Source organism: Balaenoptera acutorostrata, chromosome 9 (assembly GCF_949987535.1).
Source record: "Balaenoptera acutorostrata chromosome 9, mBalAcu1.1, whole genome shotgun sequence".
In the NCBI taxonomy this organism is placed as follows: Eukaryota; Metazoa; Chordata; class Mammalia; order Artiodactyla; family Balaenopteridae; genus Balaenoptera; species Balaenoptera acutorostrata.
Genome location: NC_080072.1, coordinates 80968592 through 80990768, shown reverse-complemented (window position 1 = coordinate 80990768; position 22177 = coordinate 80968592). Strand labels below are relative to the sequence as shown.

Below are 22177 nucleotides of genomic sequence, written 5' to 3'. Positions count from 1 at the left end.
ATGAGGCTAGCCAACTGAATCTTCTAACAAAGAGGCAAAATCAGTTGCATCCTAAGTAGTCTCCCAGCATCAGAATGAAGAGATGGAATCTCCCCCTCTTGCTTGGTTCCTAATCTTTCTGTAGAACTCCAGCAGACATCTAGAACTGGTTTAGATGATTGGCCTTTGCTTGTCTCTCCAGACTATTCCCAACTATAGTGTCACTTCTGGTTTTAAAGCCCTAAAAACTCTACAGGAAGCAAAGGATAGAGAATTATGAATTGGACATGTTGAGTACCAAAAAGTAATGCAAAGAAGGAAATTTTTCTGCACACTGGCAGTACAGAACAAATTGATTTATGAGAACAAGCTGTTTGTTCCAAACACTGCTAACCAGTGTACTTTTCAAGTCCCAGAATTAATACCAAAGTGGAGAGAATAAAACTAGGGGCTTTTCCCAATGGGTAGGGCAGGCATGAGACTTCCTTGAATGAATCAACAGACAAATGAATAAAGAAATTTACTGGGAAGATTATTTGATTTTGACTCAGACATCCTATAAAATCCTATAGATTAAAGCCAGGTGTGGTTGACCCCTATGCTCTACAAGTATAAATGAAGAAGCATCTTACAGAAAGGGATCTAAACTGTAGTTCAATATTCAAGAGGTCTTAGGGAGGGATGGAAGGAGGCTGGGAGTCAGTAAACTATCCGATTATCATAGAAATGAAGGTATTAAGAACAAGCGTAATTTTGATTGCTTTATTAAAATGTTCCTCACAGAATTCTTTATAAAAACATCATGTCCTGAAAAGTCATTCAACAAACATCAAGACCTTCTATGTATAGGACATTGATGGAAAAAGCAAGAGAATCCATGTTCCTGATCCTTAATACAGCTCCAAAATATTTAAAATTCTGAAAGTTCAGTTCAAAATCTTAAATTTTACTTCACTTACAATTTCAATAGTGCTGAAATTTTCCTTTAGTATTGTACTTATAGTGCTATCCCTGTTTTTTGTTCCAAAAACAAAAGCCTATCATTCCCTTGCTACATAAAATATGTATGTTGTTTTACATAAATATTTATATAAAACAAAATTGTTGTAAATAAATAAGAAATCTTAAAGAAACCAAATCAGTATCAAAGTTAAAATTACAATACATGTAATCTACTAATTCTAAAGTTTAGACAAAGTTTTAGATCTTCTTCATGAAAGAAATGTACGAACTGTACCCTTGATTGTACCTCTACAAATAGGGCATTTTCTTAGAGAAGGGGCACAATCTTTGCAAACTACTAGGTGACCGCAAGGAATAAACACTATGGACACTTCTTTGTCCATACACACTTTACATGTTCTTTCTTCTTGTAGTCTCCTCAATTGTTCTTCCATTGGTAAATCTAAGAAGAGAAAAAAAAATTTTAATAAAAGGCAATTTGCTGCTTCTCCTCCAATGAAAAGCCAAGAAAATAAAAAACAATGTTTTCTACTGATTTAAATTATTAATACTATTTTACCTGAAACATTTTCTGTGGGAATGTATTTTATGTCTTGTTGCACTAAGGGAGAAAAAGCAAAAGCATTACTATGACAAATAAGATTAACAATATTTAGTCACAGAATATATATTTTTAAACTAACAGTTTAGACTCTGGCCAAATACTATAGATAATTTTCATAATGTCAAGGCAATGAAAGCCTTCAATCTTTTTGTACAATTAATAGTTTATAAATTAGGTTGAATTATTTTCAATAATCACAAATCATTAATAAAAGCATATTTTCAATTGACCTAGGAAGTTCCAAAAGTAATTTTCCAGCACTCACCAAATAAATGCTGGTATAACATGGGGTCAATTTCTTGTAGAGAGTTTTTGAATATGGTGGCTGCAAAATTTCCTTTTACTAAGATAGTATCAATCAGTTCTCTTGCTTGTAAGGATGTCTGTGTTTTTTGTTTAATAACATCACGTTCTTGCTCGCTAATCACTCTGGCAGTTAGTAGACTATCCAGGATTGGAAGCGCACAAGTCAAATGTTGAAAAAGTGCCATTCTATTCTTCCGGATTAATGACAGGTCATCTTTATAGAAAAGAACACAAACACAATCACGTTCAAACTCTGCCCACAAACTTCCTTCCACATATACACATATAACTGAATGAAAAAACCATAATTCATAATCAGTTGGCACTGAAGTTGATTGCTAGCTTTGGGGGTACCTGATGCCCCGTGCTTGATAATAACTCTACTTATAATAAGAACTAACACTGAGCACTGTGGTAGGCACTTTCCATGGATTAACTCATTTCATCTTCACAACAGCCCTTTGAGGTAGGTACTAGTACCCTTATTTAGCAGATAAGAAAATAGAGGTACAGTGAGGCAAGTAAATTGCTAAAGGATGCACAACTAGCAAAAGTCAAACTGAGGCAATTTGGTTTCATAATCTATGCTCTCTACCATTCTGCAATACTGCCAATCCTTTAACCAAATAAAACTTAGAACCAAATAAAATTGAAATTTTAATCCAGTCTAGTCAAAGTGGGGAAAGGCAAAATCAAGGGAATTAAAATGATAGAACATTTTTTTCTTAAATTATCAGTCACCCATAAAACTTCTTTAAAATTCTATTTTAAGATGAAATTATTAATTAATTATTATTTCCCAAAATTAGACATGATATTGCTATTACCTCAATGTTTTATAGTAAGGGGGGAAAGGCACTAACAGCATTTTTTTTTTTTTTTTGGTACTAACAGCATTTTGAAAAATAAATCCTACTTGTCAATACCTTCCTGTCCTATACGATCTCTGTATTCTTCTTCCAAATCTAGATTTTGTATCTAGTGGTAAAATACTTTACATTTGAAACTCTGCAATTTTATTATCTCTTTGGAATATGACTTATGATTCCAAGTTTATTAATTAACTATCATATAGTTTTACCATGATCCATAAAGCTTTTCTATAAAATAAAAAGAGAAGTTGGGCTGTCTAAAGAAGAATTATTTGAGGGGAGATGACCGTTAGATTTTAGAAACTCTCACTTTGTCAAATAATAGGACATATAAATAGAATTGTTTAGTAAGGAATAAAAAACAGTGCTTAGTCAGAAAGTCCAGCCTCGAGATATACATTCTGAAGAGAATTGAAGCTCTGAGAATAAATGAGAAAAGGATCAGGACCTAGAACAGTGTCTGGCACAAAGTCAATGTTCCACAAATACCTGTTGAACAAATGAACCATCAGGCCTTGGCAATTTCAACAGTAGTAGGAACAAAGAAATAACAGCCAGAGGGATGGAAGAATTAGAACTTAACGTATTGTTAAGTAATCTATGGTTAAGAAGTAGTGATATTTTAGAAAATTAAAATATAATTTATACTTGATGTTAAAGTACATTAATTTTTTAATTTTTTAATTACATTTTACTTGAACTAATGTAAGAAGTTCTCTGAAATTCTTAAGATTTCTAAAATTGGATTGCTAGTAGCTGCAGAAAATAGTCTCACTTCAAAGTCATAGACTGTATTCTGGTTTATAAGAGGTGAAGACTTGAATAAACCTTTGAAGCATATTATTCTTTTATCCCGGAAAAAATATCCTAAGTTGCCTCTTTACTTACTCATCTGTCAAGAAATCACTCACTTACTGTTCTGGGAAACTATAGTCAGTAACATAAATGTAAGTATTTTCATTGTCATTCAAAAAAATATTTCTTGAGCACAGACTATATACAGATACTGTGCTAGGTAGTATGGATATAACAGTGAGCTGAGAAGCTAACGGGTATTTTTGATAATCCAAGTTATTGTATACTGTTGACTTGGAGTCATCTCTGGAAACTGTTGATTTTTTTTTTGGAAGAAAAATAAGTATTTTATAGCTGGATGGCTTTAGACTTCTAAGGGTCTATAAACAATTGTGGAAATGGGTGTTCTCTTCTTTGAGCAGGTGTTCACTGACAACCAGTGGTAAGACTGAGAGGACTACAGGAAGGACATGCAGCCCTATCTTCACTTCACAATGAAAAGGAGAACTTGGCTGGGCAAAGATGAACTTGGACTACGTTGCTGCTATACTGGTGACATGTAGAACTGAATAATTCACACTTTGGTAAATAGAGGATGCTGTATTCCTATGATCTGATATGTTTGTCTGGGTTGGCCAGGGGTAGATTTTTCCGGGAATGGAGTGGACAATCTCACCGTCAACCATTCTGGGAAGAAAGAGGTCCCAGATGGCCTTGGACAAGGATATGGGGCAAACCTTTCTCATTCTGGGCTTTGTGGATATTTGGGGGCCTGAGCTTTGCTTGGGACTTTCCTAGTCATTTGTTAAAACTGGCCAGAGCTAGAGAGATGAATCAGGAGCTAGGCAAAGAGATTCATGAGGACGGGCTTAGGGGCACCAAGAGAGGCCACATACAGTTATAGCTGTCAACTGCCATCTGTGATGTAATGCCCTTCTGTTATCCCTAAATCTCCAGTAAGAGCTTGTTAAAAGTTGTAGTCTGTTTTCAGCTGTGTTGAAAGGACTCTTGGATCTGGTCCATGCTTCGGAAGGAGTGGCAAAGGAGAGATCAACATTTCTCTCTGTCCAGGCCAGAGTGATGATGGCAGTGGAGCAACCAGATGAGAATGAACATGCTCATCCAGAGGAGGGGATGAGCCTCAACACAGTAGAGGCAACAGGGAGCAGACAAGGCTAGCATGGAAGGGCATGGATAACTTGTCTTGGGAGAATGGGAAACAGTGTCTTAGAGCTCCCCTAAATAACAGAGGGGCACTCCAAAGGGGAACTCGGTTCCTGTGTGGGCAAATAGGAAACTTAATCATAATTTGTACATTAATTTATAGTCACAGGCTGAGATACACTGTTACGCTAATATTAAAATTAGTAATTGTCCCTGATCCCACCCCAATTTATAGCAAAGAGGAGTGAGCAACTAGTCTGGGATCAAAAATGTGCCATGAATAATTACATACACAGTCAATTACCCAGAATAAAAATAGAAATTAAGAAAAAGCAGGAAACAATGCTTTCACTCAATATATTTACTTATATTTTCAATTTACTAATAAGCAACTCAAATATATTTTAATGTGAAAAAAGTTTTCAGAATTCAAATGCAGAATATTGAACTTAAAATCCACTGGATTGACTATTTTCAATAACTTATGCACAGTGACATCCTTATGGAAATGGAGACTGTAAGTAAATATGTGTACCTGATTCTTTTTCCTCAGTTGCTCTTTCTTTCTCCTCTTCCCTTATTTCATCTTCTGCATTAAGTAAATCTAATACAAGGTCACTGACAGTTTTGTAATTCTCTCCAGTTGTTAGGATTTTACTCTGAACTGTCTGCTTTACCAGCCTTCTACTAAAGCCCATTTCCAAAGCAGCTTTAACAACAGGTGTATTCATCATGACTGCATCTTCTGAACGGTTTTCTCCAGGTCCAAAATGAATAACTATACGGAATAAAGAATTTAAAACATATTGGGATAGTCTGTATATTTTCTAAATTGCGAGTTATTACAATATCAAAAACATAAGGCCCAGAAAATGTGTAGGTACTATTTTGTATTACCTTTCTTAAATTTAAAATAATGATATACATGTTCAGTCACTAAAATAGGAATATGGAATATTGCATTCAGATTCAAAATATGCATTATCTGGCATAAATATGAGTGGGAGAAAGAAACAGAATGCTGGGATCATCCCCACCAGCACTGAGATTCCTTTTTCCCCATGCTGAATGAACAAATGAGCTTTCTAAATCAAATATGTTTAACATAATTTTGAAAGAGGCCAATTGTAATCACTCATATCTATCACTGCAGTGGCCTCCTAAAATATTGCTCCTGTCTAATTCATTCTCAACATTGTAACCAGAATGGCTTTTTAAAAACACAAATCTGAATGTGTCACATTCCTTCTTAAATTCCAACAATTCCTTTGCTTTTAGGATAACATTCAACTGTGCCTTACAATATCTTATGCAATCTGGACCCTGTTTACCCCTTCAGCCTCATCTCTTGCCACTTACTCATTCGCCTTCTATTCCAGAAGCCACAAACTGATGGCTCTTGGGTCAAATTCTGCCTACAGTGCTGACCACTCTTAAGCTAGCCTGCTTCATTCATTTATCTGTTCGCAAATCCTACTTCTAGCCATACAGAATTTTGTGCAGTTCTTCAAGTGTGCCTGTTCTCTTTTGTCACTTAAGTCTTTCATGTGCTGTTCTCTCTGCCAAGAATATTCTTTTCCTCCCGTTGTTATTTGGTTAACTACTATTCTTCCCTTTGATTCTGTGCTAAGACAAATACTTTCTCTGGAAAGCCTTTTCTGATCTTCCAAGTCTGGGCTAATTGTCCCACATGTGCTCTCAGAGCACACTTTCCATACTGTTCTCCTATCTGTGTATTTGCCTGTATTCCTTAGACCACTAGCTTATGAGAGCAGGTGTTATGTTTATCCTGTTCTCTATTCTTTCCCCAGAATAGCAGAAGCACAACAAATATTTATTGAATTGAATTTAACACTAGATAAGGGTAAAGAGCTTGTTCAAATATTGGCTCTATCACCTTTCAAGTTTAAGGTGGTGGACAAGTCACTTAACCTCTCTGAGCCTCTGAGTACCTATTGAAAAATGAGAATATTATTTTCTACTCTCTCCGTTTCATAGAGAGAATATGTATGCAATCTAATGTCATAGTGCACCCGTTCCCACACTGGTCTGAGAACAAGGGTTAGGTTGGATGTCTGAAGCTTGTTAAAACTATAGATGCTCAAGCCCCACCTTCAGATACTATGATTCAATTTAGTAGGGTTAAAGTGGAGACTAGAAATCTGTAATATTTTTTAGAGTTCCTCAGGCAATTATGATATGCACTAAAATTTGAAAAATAACAATGTATTTGAAAATTCATTGTAAATTATAAATCATAATATAAATGTACATTATTATAATTATCAACTTTCAATCTTAACAGTATCAAATGGTTCTAATATTTAAATGTAGTAATTAGTATTAGTATACATACTTGGTGACTCTGCATTTTCATCTTCTGGATTGTCTGAAGTAGATAACAGCTACAAAAAAATGTATATAAATTAAAATGTAAATCTTGTTCATTGCAACAAAAATTAATCAAGAGACCTAATTTATTCAATTTATTGCAAACTGACTTGTTTACTGGCAACATAATTTTTTATGTCAAAAGCAGAATTTCATTTACATTCAACAGCATTTCTGTAGGCCATAAACCAATAGAGTTTCTTCGTGTGTGTGTGTGTATGTGTGTATTAACAAATAAAATCCATTTTCATTAAGGCAGGAAAAGGGCTACACCTTTTCAGTGACCTGTAAGACAATCACTGTTTGCCTATCATCCCAAAGATCTTCCATTTTCTGGGTGCTCCTTTGGGATAAGCTGGACCCTTTATTTCCATTGACTGTGGCTAGGAAGTGTTTGACCCTCAAACTATTCTCTAAGTTCTTACTTGCTTTTCTGGGAAGATTAGAAAGAGCAATACAATTATCTTCCTCAAATCCTTTTAAGAAAAATTTATATAGTAAAACTATTAAATGCTACTATCCAGTCAATTTTTTTCCTCAAATAATTTAATTTATTGCAACTTAGTTGAAGAAATACTCAGAAACATAACTTAAATATTATTTTTCAGAAGGTTTCTAATTCTGGATCTGCTGTTATCCAAAGAATAGCACTCTCTAAGATCATGCTGGGTGTTGAAAAAAGAAAATGTATTTTTAAATTGACTTCTCTTTTCACTAAAATACTACTCTCTGTAATTATCAGAAAATAATTTATCAGAAAATCAATTTAATGAATGATTTAAAAAACAAAAAAACTGTCCCTACCTGTTCAAGTAGATGAGGGTAACTGGCTTGAACTCGACTGATGAACTCTTGTCCTTTAATTCGTATCAAGTACTCACACCTAAAATGTAAGCGAAATTAAATCTGGGGGGTTATTTTAATCTGGTCATTTGTAGACTACTAAATATTTCAAATGAACATAAACATAATTATAACCACTTGACTATTCATTTAGCATATAGGCAGTGATAAGAGATACTGCACTCAAAGGCAAGATGATGTAAGCAAGAGGAAGGCTGTAACTGGTAATCGGCCAAGGCTGATGTGGATAAGGGTTGTGAGGCTCTCAGTCTACTGAGATAAGTAAGGCTGTCTCCACTCCGAGGTCCTTGCTGCTCTCTTCAACTATTCTAAGATTCCTAGAAACATTCTGAACATTCATAACGAGCCAAGGAGACAGGTAGAAAGTTCCCTAATAAATGATACTGTTCATACATAAGCTTTGTATGTTTAAAAGCTGCAAATATACATAGAAAGAATGAGGAAGCTGAACACATTTTCTAAGAAGTCAGACATTCACAAGTTTGGTAGTTTCTAGGTAATATACATCCATGGTCAAATTTAAGTACAAAATGAATTCATGACATTAACCAAAGCAAATTTACTGTTCTTTTTATATATTCACAAAATTACCACAATAGAAAGCTAGCAGCACTTTTAAAAAATGTCTATGTATGGTGTTCTTTTTAATCTTCATAATTTTTGAACTCTGAAATATTTGGGGAGTGCAAAGTTGCTATAAATGAAGACATAGTATATATAAAAAATTATATAATGCAAATGTTAGGATACTAAGTTTAGTAATCAACACTAAAAATACTAAAAGTGTTGACCATGAAAAATATAATTATAGGCTACCTGATTTTAGTAAAAAAGGGAGAGTGTAAACAAGTATAGAATAATCAAAAGTGTTGACAACAAAATGCTATGTAGTGATCAAAACAGATGAGATGGGTCTATATTTATTCTGATGACCCTACTTAACATTGTAACCAGACTGGTGCCTCTGATCTCCCTTACCGAGCTCCCTTTTTTCTTTTTATCCATAGCACATATTATCTTCCAACATGCTATATAACTTATTTATTAAGTTTTTATTCATTGTCTGTCCTCTCCTGCTGTAAGTTTAGCATATGAGACCAGGAGTCTTGGTTTTGTTCAACTGAGTATATTAGGCATCTACAATAGTGCCTGATAATAGGTAATCAGTTAATATTATTGAGTGTTGAATAAATGGAAATATGTTCAAAGCATGTTGACTGAAAAAAGTTTCAAAACAGTAAATATATCTAATTCATGTAAAATTGTATACATTCATCTATATATGTACATATGCATAAAGAGATGTCTCGGGAGGGATGTTCACTAAAATGGTGACTGTGGTCATTTTTAGGTGGTGAGATTTCTGGACATTTAAATTTTTTTTGTCTCTGTACTTTCCTACAATGTGTAACTTTGGTTTTATAATGAGCATATGTTATTTTAATATACATGTATATATATTAATTACACACACAAAGAAACCCTAAATTATTTCCTCTTTATCTTAAATTTCCATCGAAACCTTTTAAGTAATTATTTTTCTAAGTAATCCCTCCTAAGTTTATTCATAAATGTATTTTTGAAACAAAGACAGAATAAAGTAACAGTTGATTATAAGGTAAACACATATAACTCCTCTCACAATAATCATACACACTTGAAAAGAAAATTTCAAAACAATTACCTTGGAAACCACTTGGCATGTTCCACCCATGGATCATCTCCAGATTCCCAACACCTCAGCCCACCATCACAGCAAAAGCATTTCACATCATCACTGTGACCTAAAATTAATTTTGGACCAAAACTTATGAATACATATAATTTGACCACTAAAATGTATGAGATAACACATGTTGAATATTTGTTTTTTATTATCAGATTTTCTTACCCATATAATAAAAACCTGCACTTGCAAGCTGCTCAGGATGAACTGGAACACTAGAGGGCCAGTTACAGAATGTTTTGAAGCGGGCTGCATATGTCTGCATGCTCAGATTAGAAACAGTGTATCTTGAAGTGCCTTGAAGCTGATTTCCTAAAAATGGGCAGTTGGGGAAATGTCTCAGGTGTTCTGACACAGCATCATCCTTTGGTTCCCAGTTGCTCAATTTTCCACCACAGGCAAAGCAGGCCACTCTATCTCCAGGTCCTATGTAGTAAAAGCCTGCTTTTGCCAGATCTGTTGGTGACAGAAAAGTCAATGGCCACATCTGGAAAGTAAGTAATCTGGCTTTTTCGGTATTCATTGCACAACGGTAGGGACTTATCCTCAAGGCAGAAAAATCTTGATTTGGTCCAGAGTTCAAAAGATTTGATGGAAAGCTTGAATAAGAGCCACTGAAATAGCCACTGTTTTCCAAACTTGGAAGTAATGAGTACGTGGAATTTGTTACTGAAGAAGGAAAAGTAGGCTGAGAAGTGGCTCCCGAGATGTTAGCTGAATTCAGATTTTGAACAAAGCTACAGCTAGGATACAACTTTTTATGCTTTTCAATAGGATTATCTCCTTGTTTCCAGTTATCCAGCATCAGGCCGCAACAGAAGCATTTGACCTTGTCATTCACACCAGTATAATAAAAACCAGCACGAGCGAGACTCCTTTCTGAGACAGGAACACCGGCGGGGAAAGCCGAATAGGTAGACATTCGGTACAGCTCACATGAAAAGTCATACTTCAATTCAAACATGTTGGCACTTTTCATCAAATTTGATAAGAATATGCTATTTTCTACTATGTTCATAATGAAATGGATGGGGAGGAAAAGGGACTAGCCTTTCTCTGGGGAGGTAGTTTTGTGCATGGGTTTTGATTTTTATTAATTTTAGTACTAGATTGAACACTAAGAACAGGAAATCTTTCATTCTTTTTTCTTCTATGCATTTAGGGTTACAGAATGGCAAGATTCTAAATCCTATATTGATACATTTTAAGGGCCAATTAAGTACCTGCACCTTTGTATACTCTTGCATACAATGTAAACATGATGCTACACAGTACCTTGTGATGAAAATTAAAACCCTTCATAAAAGTGTAGAGTGCTTTAGGTTATCAAGATGCCGTTTAGTGTCAGGTATCTCCACATGTAGGTCACCCTCTCCACTAGTATGCTTCAGTGACATCCAGTCAGCCTGAAGATAAAATGTCTCACATACCTAGTTTGTTTTGGTGGAAAGCTATGCTGTGTAAGTGTTCTATACACACAAAAATATTCAAACTATGTTTATTTTGCTTTTTTTAAATTGTGAAATTTGGTAGCCAGAAAAAAAAAAGCATAAGATCTACCTCAAAAGAGGGAAAGAATGGACTATCATATTTCAGTGATTCTAAGATGCATGTTTTAATATCTCTGCTATGGAGAGGTATCTTACAATTAATGAATGGCATGTCACATTTTAATTAACAGCATTTTTATTTCTTAGAGGTACATAAAATAATGGTGTGCTTTACAAATGATGACATCTTAGATTCAATGAAATACAGTCTATCCAAAATCTTGCTCAAATTAATTTTTCTTCCTACAACCATCTTATTAGGGAGAACAAAACAATTCAAAATTTTCTTCCAAATAAAGAGCTTAAGTAGTATCAGAATTGGTTCATACATCTCAAGACCTGGTTTCAAGATTTATAAAATAATAATTACTTCCCATAGATAGGTACCTGATTGCTTAGTCATAGCAATACCACTAGATCTTAGCAAATTAAACATTGCATTTCAAATAAATTATCAGAGATGAATATATTTGCTTACTTGGTCTTTTAGACTCAGTTTCATGCTGTTGAGAACCAATATCAAATCTCCTGATAATGGATTTACTTTTAAAAACAGTCAAAAGTCAGAGTGCTGAGTCTGCAAGCTAAGATAAATAATCAAAAAAAAAAAAAAAGATGGATAAAAAAATCTGGCTTTCGTCAGAAATTATTTCACAGGTAGCATACCTTGAACCAGAATTTATCATGACAAAAAATAATAAATTTATTTTGTCACAATCCACTTCTTTTGAACAGCAGAGATCTCAAAATTCAGAATTTCTCAATTATAAGTAGCTTTTAGTAAGTAGGTTCTGTGTCAATAATGTCAGTAATAACCAATAAACAAGTCACCATGGTTTTTTTTTCTAGAAGTGTTTTGCAAGCATGCTTCCTGGGTCCCACATATGTTGGGGCTTTCTACTGCAGACTTCAATGCTTTATTTCCAGGTGGGAGAAGAAACATATCTAAATACCAGTGAAAATTGCCCTCAAAGGTGAATTATTATGTCTAACTTCAGTATTCCTTTCATTCTTGGTGTTACTACTGTCTCTGTGTGAATTTTCTTTTGGAATAAGTTTGTTCATTTACCAAAATGTAACCATCCAGTCATCATTCTCATTCTAATTATTCTCAGAAATAACAGCCCATTTGAACAAACTAAAGTTTTGACTTTCAAAATATCAACAGTCTTATAAATGGTTAATTTCTTTACCAATCATCACGTTTATCTTTCATACTTGCTCTAAATTTGTTGCACCTATCAAAAAGTTTTGTTCTTGACATTTCTTTGTCATCGCAGAAATCTTTTAACATGCCAAAGGTTTTATATGCATGTTTCTCTAATTTAGCAGAGGGTTGAATATTAACCCTTTGTTCTAGATAACTGTCACTCATTTTTAAATCTTTACCAAACACAGGTACTTTTTTCTATTCTACACAGCAGCCAGTGGGAGACTGCCTGGCCAACTTTGAAAACAGTAGTTCAACAATATGTCCCAGCTACAATCATTTCTTTATATCCACAAATCAAATTCAGAATCAAACTTATTATTACTTTATAGTTATACCTCTTATAACCAGATCATATTTTTAAAGTTAACATTCTTTGGATACCAAAAACTCCTGTTAACTACTTTGTTTATTCATGCACAAAACTACCTCCCGGAGATTAGACTAAGTCCCTTTTAAGAGTTTTAGGCCTCCATTTTGAGATGTTTTGACTTATAGAAAAAACTGGAATAAACCTAGAAGAAGTAGAACAGTTCGTCTCTTTTGTAAAACCTGTTAAAAAAAAAAAAAAAAGACAGTTTTAAAAGTCAAATAATTCATAGATGTAACACCATGATCTCTTTTTAAACATTTTTTCCAAAGCAGAGCACTAGTATTTACTGAATGTCTGTGACATACAAGGTGCTGTATTAGGTACTGCAGAGGCCAAGAAATCCCACATGAAAACCAGAAGGCTCAAACTGGTGGCCAGCAGAGGTATTATGTTTGGCTTGTACAGAATTGGACTCCAGCATTTCACTAATTTTTTTAACTTTTTATTTTGCAATTAATTTATACATAGAGAAAACTTATAAAAATAAGAGTTCCCACATATCCTGCACTTACATATCCACGTATAACCATAGAAACCAGGAAAGTAACACTGATACAATGCTGTTAATTAATCTATAGGCCTTATTTGAATTTCACCAGTTTTACAAGTAAGATTTTTCTTGGAAAAATACCACAGTACGTTTAAATGTTTTAGTTAATTACCAACATTTTTTTAAAAATTTATTTTATTTTTATTTATTTATTTATTTGGTTGCATTGGGTCTTCGTTGCTGCACACAGGCTTTCTCTAGTTGCATCGAGCCGGGCTACTCTTCGTTGCGGTGAGCGGGCTTCTCATTGCAGTGGTTTCTCTTGTTGCGGAGCTCGGGCTTTAGGTGCTCGGACTTCAGTAGTTGTGGCTCGTGGGCTCTACAGCGCAGTCTCAGTAGTTGTGGCGCACAGGCTTAGTTGCTCCGCGGCATGTGGGATCTTCCCGGACCAGGGCTCAAACCCATGTCCCCTGCATTGGCAGGCGGATTCTTAACACCTGCGCCACCAGGGAAGTCCCTTACCAACATTAAAAGTAAGAGATTTCTGGGCTTCCCTGGTGGCTCAGTGGTTAAAAATCCACCTGCCAATGCAGGGGACATGGGTTTGAGCCCTGGTCCGGGAAGGTCCCACATGCCGTGGAGCAACTAAGCCTGTGCGCCACAACTACTGAGCCTGTGCTCTAGAGCTCACGAGCCACAACTACTGAAGCCCGCGTGCCTAGAGCCCGTGCTCCGCAGCAAGAGAAGTCACTGCAAGGAGAAGCCCGCGCACTGCAACAAAGACCCAACGCAGCCAAAAATAGCGCGTCTGGAGCCTGTGCTCCGCAACAAGAGAGGCCGCGATAGTGAGAGGTCCGCGCACCGCGATGAAGAGTGGCCCCCACTCGCCGCAACTAGAGAAAGCCCTGGCACAGAAACGAAGACCCAACACAGCCAAAATTAAAAAAATAAATAAATAAATAAAAATAAAATAAATAAATTTTTTAAAAAAGGGATTTCTGTTTAAAAAAAAGTAATAAATAAGAGATTTCTGGACTTCCCTGGTGGTCCAGTGGTTAAGACTCCGTGCTTCCACTGCAGGGGGCGAGGGTTCAATCCCTGGACAGTGAACTAAGATCCCACATGCCACACATGGAGGGGCCAAAAAAAAAAAAAGTAAGAGATTTCCCATGACATTCTAGATCCCAACCTTATCCTGAAAAGTCAGAAGATCTGGCTACAGCGGGCATATATTCCTGCATGGCAACAATCAGCTAGTGCCGAGCAGCGGCTGCACCCTTTAGGGAAGGCACACGCTCTCCCCTCTGGCACTCTGATACGGAGACTGTCAGTTGCTTTTTGTCACTGAGCTGGCACTGTTGTTTTTCTCACAGTAGAATTATGAAGAAAATGGAATTGTTCTAATACCTGTGTCTATCAAAAGTAACAAAAATGAAAGGTAAACAAAGAGGGACATTTTTTGAGAAAAATGAGAGTGCCATATTTCTTTGTGGAAAGGAAGACTATTCCTACATGTTAAATATGTAAGCAAAGTGTGCTTTTGTTTAAAAAAGACACCCCTAGTTTTGTTCATTTATACCACCTGCCTGGCCCCTATGCAGTTGAGATTTCAAACCCCTTACACAGATCTTACCCTAAAGAAGCTTTGATGTGGAAACAAGGCATGTCTGTGGACATTTAGGCAACAGTTATACAATAAATATACAAAAATATGCCAAGATGCCAACCCTGGATCCATTCAAACTCTGTCTTAACCATTTCCAACACCTAGAATTATAAATGCTGCTGGGGAAGATCTACAACCTTGTAGACAGAGACCAGCATGACGTCAGACTCCACCTTGGCTGGCCCTTCACTATCTCTCAGCAATTCTTCTTAAGCCTAGCCCACTGGCCTATGCAACTCTTCTAACCCTTCAATACCTTCCTCAAATTTCTCCTCCACAACTCCCCATCTCACTTTCAGTAGATTGTTTTGCCCTCGATTTCTCAAAGAAAAGAGACATCATTGAGTAGTACTCCTTTCACATTCTCAAATCCATGCCCTTTTTGCTCACAACCCACTTACTGCCTCACTTAAAAGAATCCCATCCTCCCCCACTGGCCTCAGAAACCTTGCTCTTAACCCCATCCTCTTCATTTCTTCAACTCTCTCTACTGGGTCTTTTCCTTCAATAGAACAAGCATGCTTAATTCTGTCTCAGCTTTCAAATGAAAACAAAACCAAAAAACCCTCTTTCAACCCTACTTTTCACTCTAGCAACTTACCCTGTATCTCACCTTCACTTCACAACCAAATGAAATGAACAACTGTCTACGGTGAAGGTCTCCCAATACAACTGGCTTTAGCCAGCACCACTTAAAACCACTCTCTCTTTTTCTTTTATTTATTTGAAGTATAGTTGATTTACAATGTTGTGTTAGCTTCAGGCGTACAGCACAATGATTCAATTTTATATATATATATATATATATATATATATATATATATATATATTCTTTTTCAGATTCTTTTCCCTTATAGGTTATTATAAAATAGTGAGTATAGTTCCTGTGCTGTACAGTAGGTCCTTGTTTGTTATCTATTTTATATATAGTAGTGTGTATATGTCAATCCCATCCTCCTAATTTACCTATCCCCCGCCTTTCCCTTTGGTAACCATGTTTGTTTCCTACGTCTGTGGAAAACCACTCCCAGTATGAGTAACACCAATCTTTTCTTTCCCAAAACCAGTGGAATTTTTCACACCTGACACTGGGGTCCACTTCCTCTAAGAAATGTTCTAGTCCCTTGGCTTCTGATACCACTCTCTTGGGATTCCTCTTTCCTTTCTTGTGGCTCCTTCTCAGATTGGCTCAAGTCCCCAACCTCATCTCTTCTTACTCATTTCTAGTGGGCAACCTCCCTGATGCCAGCGATGTTGGGTGTGTCTATCCTCTGGGGCACTTAGCACACCCATGTCTCAGACACTGGAGTTTAAGTGTGCCTTTTCTCTCTGCCTCCCCCTAGTCTGTGAGCTTCTTCACAGCAGAACCGTGTTTCAGCTCTGTACCAGCCCTCCCACTCCTACCGTCCATTCAGCCTGGCATACAATGTAGACACTAAGACTTTTTGCTGAGAAGTGAATTTCGCTAACTTGACTGAGCCCCCCAGGACTGCAGCACCCTCATTTGCATGGTGTTAAGGACATCAATTTTACATTAATGACTACAAAGTCTGCTCAGTGATGGTTTAATACCAGGCTTTGGAGTCAGACATCTTGAGTTTCCAATATCATTCAGTCTCCGCATACCAGGGGTGGGATCCTGGGCAAGTGCTTCTTAGGACTGTGAGAATTAAACCTGAAAACACATGTAAAGTCTTCTAAGGGAGTCATTGAATATAGCGGGTATTAGAAACACCTAATGTTAGCAACAAATAATGGCAAACAAAGTTAATATTACTGTTAGTTTAGGATCGGGTAAATACCTCCAGCACTTTACTAACTAGATTAAGAGCACTACAGGGTTTCCATGCTGATCACCAGGAAAACCACCAAAAATCTGCTCTTTCTGCCACCACTTGGGAACACTCCTCCATCTGTCCATTAAAAAAAGATTTTACTGAGTCCTTACTATGCCCAAGCTCTGCTTTAGGCTCTGTGCTGAAGCTCATCTGGCACCGTCTAAGGCCCGGTGATATCTCTTGGCAATCGAGTTAAACCAACTGTCAAAGCTTCCCCATTCCACTGACTCACTGCAAAAGGAAAACAGGAACTGCACACCCGGCAGGAAGGCGGACGTTAAGTGAGTGTCGGCGAGGCAGCGCCGGACCCGGCGGCCCCACGGGCTGGAGGGCAAGTCTGGGCGGCGGCGAGGACCGGCCGGACCAGAGCGGCCGCGCCGGGAAGGGCCGCCCGGGCTCCCACTCTCTTCCCGTCCCTGGTCGGCTCGAGAGCCGGCCTGGAGCCGACCTCTAAGCCCTGCAGCAGGTCTGATTACCGTGCGCCCCTAGGCGAGCGACAGACGTAGCCCCCGCCCGCGCGGGACGCAGTGCGGAGACGTTGGGGGTCGCGCGCACGGACACGCGCACAGACACAAACGGTCGCGCGCACGCGCACGCTCGCTCACTCACCTCAGGTCTACCGGCCGGCCTGCCGCCCCCGGCCGGTGCGCGGCAGTCGGGTTGTGCCGGCCGAGTTTTGGCGGGTGACAGCCGTCGCCCCGCTGTTCGGTGCGGGCTGGAGTCTCACGCCGCCTTTTAAACGTCTCCCTCCCCCCAACCCCGCTCCTCCCCTTCCCCACCCCCACCCCGCTCCATTTGTCCCGCACTCCTCCCAGCGGTTTGCTTGTGCCCTGGTGCTTTCCTCTTAAGACTTAGGGGAACTCCAGCGGTAATAACCACACACACTTCCCCTTAATCAGTGGCCTGGCAGACCCACTCGGGGATTTCCATGACCCGAAAAGCGTGACTGTTTCTTAACCGGGGCGTATCGGCGTGGCATTTACTGAAATACCTTTGCTTCTTTGTTCGTGGGTCAGAGGAAATCTTGATAATCTGTGAGGGGGAAGATGAGCATTGGTCAGCCTGACTGGAAAAGGTCCGTCTCCCACATAATAAAAAAAAAAAAAAAAAAACCGCGAAACTTTGTGAACTCTTAATGATAATTTTTACTTTTTGTTCTAATTCTGTTATAATTGTAAAGCATGAATGGAAATGTAGGGGTTTGTAAAAAAAAAAAAACAAGATTCTCCTTTTCAGTTTATTTTTAGCGTTTTAAAAGATTGAGATTACCATTTTAGTTTGCTATATTGAAATCTTTTTTTTTTTTTTTTGGTTCGTTGGTTGTCTTTATAACCAGGGTGGAGTTGGCTATAAAACAAATTCCGCCTTTTAGCCTTTTGTCTCACAGGGGAGACGTCTAAATGACCATGACAGTCTCATAGAAACCTGAAGTCAGAGTCTAACTGCACTGCCATATTTTCCTCAACATTTCCTGCCTAAGCAGTCAATTTAAGCACATTTATCTAAAGACAGTGTAACATGCCAGGGTAACAGGTGGCTTGGGAGAGCTCACCTGATTTTCCTGCCTTCCAGTAAATCAAAGATGTCAAGCACTAAAGGCAGAACCCATAATATTACTCAGTACTTCAACATCCTATGGAAACAAGAATGCAGTACAGTCAGGGTGAGCTGGCGTATCTTCTGGATTAGGTGGATTTGGCTGCCCATAGCAATTAGAGTTCCAGTTGGAAATATATCAAAAAGGTTAAGTTTACTTATGTGGAGATTTCAATTCATTTTTGAGCCTGCTTATTTCAAAACCTTATAAGCCATTATCAACTCACCCTTGAGATGGTGGAAAAAATTTTGTGATCCTTATATACTTATGATCATGTACCTACCAAAATAATTTTGAAAAACTATATTCCTCTGCATATTTTTAACTTAAGATTAAAACAAAAAAGTTGTAGTTGCTAAGGAACTACAAAATGTAGACATAGATGTTTTAGAATAAAATTGATCAGCAGTCTTTTAAATGTATTCAATGGACTACAAATACCATAGCCATTTGATACCCCCCGTCATTATATATCAGCTTATCTTTAATAATCGGAAATATTATATCAATGCTTTTTGTCCTTGAACATTCTACTTCTCCCACAGAATTTTAATATATGTTTATAATGGACATCTTTATGATCCCTCTGGCACATATTTCTGAAACAAACATATGTATAAATTGAAATTTAACTTTTTTCCTGTGATCATAAGGCTGTAACTTAAAGAAAAATTTCTCCTTGATTGCATTATCATATATTACTTTCAGTACGTATATTGAAAGTCAGTTGATCAAAACAATCTAAATATAAATGTTAATGATTACTCAAGATAGAAAGTAAAATTCTTTTACAAATGCAATCTCAGTGGGGCAGCTTATATGTGAACAATTTGTTCAAGTGTGTGTTCATGAATATTACCTATTACTAGAATATTATAGGGTTCAGCATAGATTCTCTTCCTTTTTTTTAGTTTCTAAAGATTGTAAGTGTTGAAAAATCTTTTTCACATAAATAAGTAGATAGGCCCAGAAGAAATGTTATTATATCGATTTTTTCACAATTTTTTAACATCTGTTTTATAGCCCAAAAATTCTTTAGTGATCTTTAATCCTAAAATGTAATTAGTTATCAGTAGGCAACTCAATTTTGTTGAAATCAGTGACTTGGAAACCACAGGAATTTTACCCAGATAGGGTAGCTAGAGTTAGCAATTAAAATACAGGATACCTAGTTAAATTTAAATTTGAGATAAACAACAAATAATTTTTTAGTATAAGTATGTTCCATGTAATATATTATTCATTGAATACATTAATCATTGATTAGCTAGAATTCAAATTTAACTGGGTGACCTATATTTTATCTGATAACTCTATACCCAGATATTAGAGTCATTCATTTTCTCAACATTAACACTAGTTATTTCTAATTGTCCAGGAATATTTTATATCCATGGCCAATACTATACCATTTGAAAACCCAAGATGGGTGAGAGGTGAGCCTGTCTTTTTTAAGAAGAAAGAACCATTGTGAAAAGGTTGGTGAGAAGACAGAACAAGCCTGGCAGCCGTGACAGCTCTTGTTTTCACTCAGATCAGTTTTAGGAAAAACTACATTGTAGAAATTGAGGATCAGGTTGTTAATTCCCTTAAAACTATTTGAGTTCCCGCTTACCCAATGCTAAATTTTTGTAAATACTTGGTAAGTTTGCCCAAGGGATCACTTATCCCAATTTAAAGACCATGGCCTAAGAAACCCTGAACTAACTAGGATTCCCACATTCTTCAAACTAGTAATAAAAGTTGGGATCAGACCTGTCAGGGCCTAAAGTGGATCAATATGTCTCCTCTGCAAAATTTTGCACAACTTTAATTATTGATTTTTTTTTTTTTTTTTTTTTTTTGGCTGCGTTGGGTTTTCATTGCTGCTCCCGGGCTTTCTCTAGTTGCGGTGAGTGAGGGCTACTCTTCGTTGCGGTGCACTGGCTTCTCATTGTGGTGGCTTCTCTTGTTGCGGAGCACGGGCTCTAGGCGCGCAGACTTCAGTAGTTGTGGGGCACGGGCTTAGTTGCTCCACAGCGTGTGGGATCTTCACGGACGAGGGATTGAACCCGTGTCCCCTGCATCAGCAGGCGGATTCTTAACCACTGCGCCACCAGGGAAGTCCCTGATTTTTTAAAAGTAATTGTTTTCCTGTAGTAATTCTGAGCTGCATATGATCAAGGACTGTATGTATTTCATGAACCGCATTATTCTAGCACTAGTGGGGAACCTGCAAACAGAGGTGCTCAATAAATCTTTGTTGACCGACTGACAAAAATGCAGTCAGTCTAGCTGCTTGGGGCTTCTCTAGCCTAAACCTGCACCCAAATTTTTAATACCTTACTTTTTCCCTGTAACCCTTTGACTATCCCAAATATTTTATGTAAAAACTCCCCTTTTCCTCCCAACATCCAACTTTCCTAAATATATTTTCTCTCCAAATACTCTTCAGAGACAGAAATAAGCAAGGAAATATTTGAGGAAAGTGACAAGGTAGACAGACATATGGCTATTACTATCTCTTGTCTGCCAGTTTTCTTCTATTTGCAATGTGCAAGCAAGGTATGAGAAGTGTGTGAAAGAGTTTTCCATCCCATTCCTGGTTTGGAACTTCATAATTCTTAACAGTGGTGTGTTCTCAATATCCTATTGTTAAATAATCAACTTTAAAGTATTTTTTCCTTGAGGGTAATCATGATAAAAAACATTCTTTCTCTGGAAGGAATTCCACATAATACTATGGTTGTAACAACTTCAGTTCCAGCCTACTGCTATTGTAAGGTTTTACATTTTTAATTAAAGAAATACATAAAGCTTCTAACCAGGAACCTAGAACTGAAAGTAAAAGTGAAATCTAACAAAGGGAACATGCCATTCTAATTCCAAAGTAGATATGAGAGTCATTGTAAATTCTGGGAATTTCTTAGACTGTTGACAACTTCGTATCTTGCAAATAAAATACAATTAGATCAGCCTTGAACAAGTCCTGATGAAGAAATTTACAATGAAATATCATTTAATATAGACAGGCCTGTTCTCAGTGTGATGAATTTTACCCCTTTTTAAATGGTGGCTTACTTACCTATTTTTAGTTTCATCCACATTGTAGTGTGTACCAGTAATTTGTTCTTTTTATTGCCAAGTAGTATTCCACTGGCTGAATATACTATAGTTTGTTTATCCATTGTCCTGCTGATAAACATTTGGGTTATTTCCTGGTTTGATTCCTTATGAAGAGTGAAGTTATGAAGATTTCAGTTCAAGTCTTTTTGTGAACCTGTGGATTCATTTCTGTTGCATAAATATCTGGACGTGTAATTGCCATTGAGTAGGCGTATATTTATTTTTATTAGAAACTGCCAAAAACTTCTACAAAGTGTTTGCACCATTTTACACTCCCACCAGCAATATATAAGAATTCTAGGGGGCATCACTGGTGGCACAGTGGTTGAGAATATGCCTGCCAATGCAGGGGACACGGGTTTGAGCCCTGGTCTGGGAAGATCCCACATGCCACGGAGCAACTGGGCCCGTGAGCCACAATTACTGAGCCTGCGCGTCTGGAGCCTGTGCTCCGCAACAAGAGAGGCCGCGATAGTGAGAGGCCAGTGCACCGCGATGAAGAGGGGTCCCCGCTCGCCACAACTAGAGAAAGCCCTCGCACAGAAACGAAGACCCAACACAGCCACAAATAAATAAATTAATTAATTAAAAAAAAAAATTCTAGTTGCTGAACATCCTTTCTAAGACTTACTATTGCCAACCTTTTAAATTTGACCTCTTCTTTGTGCATGTAGTGGTATCTCA

General features: G+C 37.3%; 1 protein-coding gene across 3 annotated transcripts; it reads right to left on the bottom strand.

Annotated features, from left to right (window-relative positions):
* Positions 1-727: 727 nt before the first annotated feature.
* BIRC3 (baculoviral IAP repeat containing 3) lies at positions 728-17532 on the bottom strand. Of its 3 annotated transcripts, XM_007191218.2 has the most exons (10): positions 17401-17532; positions 16526-16628; positions 9830-12976; positions 9623-9722; positions 7879-7957; positions 7040-7088; positions 5219-5461; positions 1812-2066; positions 1502-1543; positions 728-1384 (listed from the first exon to the last, which is right to left on the bottom strand). In XM_007191218.2, exons 3-10 carry the CDS (start codon positions 10680-10682, stop codon positions 1191-1193), a joined length of 1815 nt encoding a protein of 604 aa, XP_007191280.2. In that variant the 5' UTR covers positions 10683-12976; positions 16526-16628; positions 17401-17532; the 3' UTR covers positions 728-1190. The 3 variants fall into 3 exon arrangements, with proteins under 3 accessions (XP_007191280.2, XP_007191279.2, XP_057409415.1); XM_007191217.2 differs by lacking the exon at positions 16526-16628 and having other exon boundaries at positions 17401-17530; XM_057553432.1 differs by lacking the exons at positions 16526-16628; positions 17401-17532 and adding an exon at positions 17024-17259.
* Between the last annotated feature and the right edge of the window lie 4645 nt (positions 17533-22177).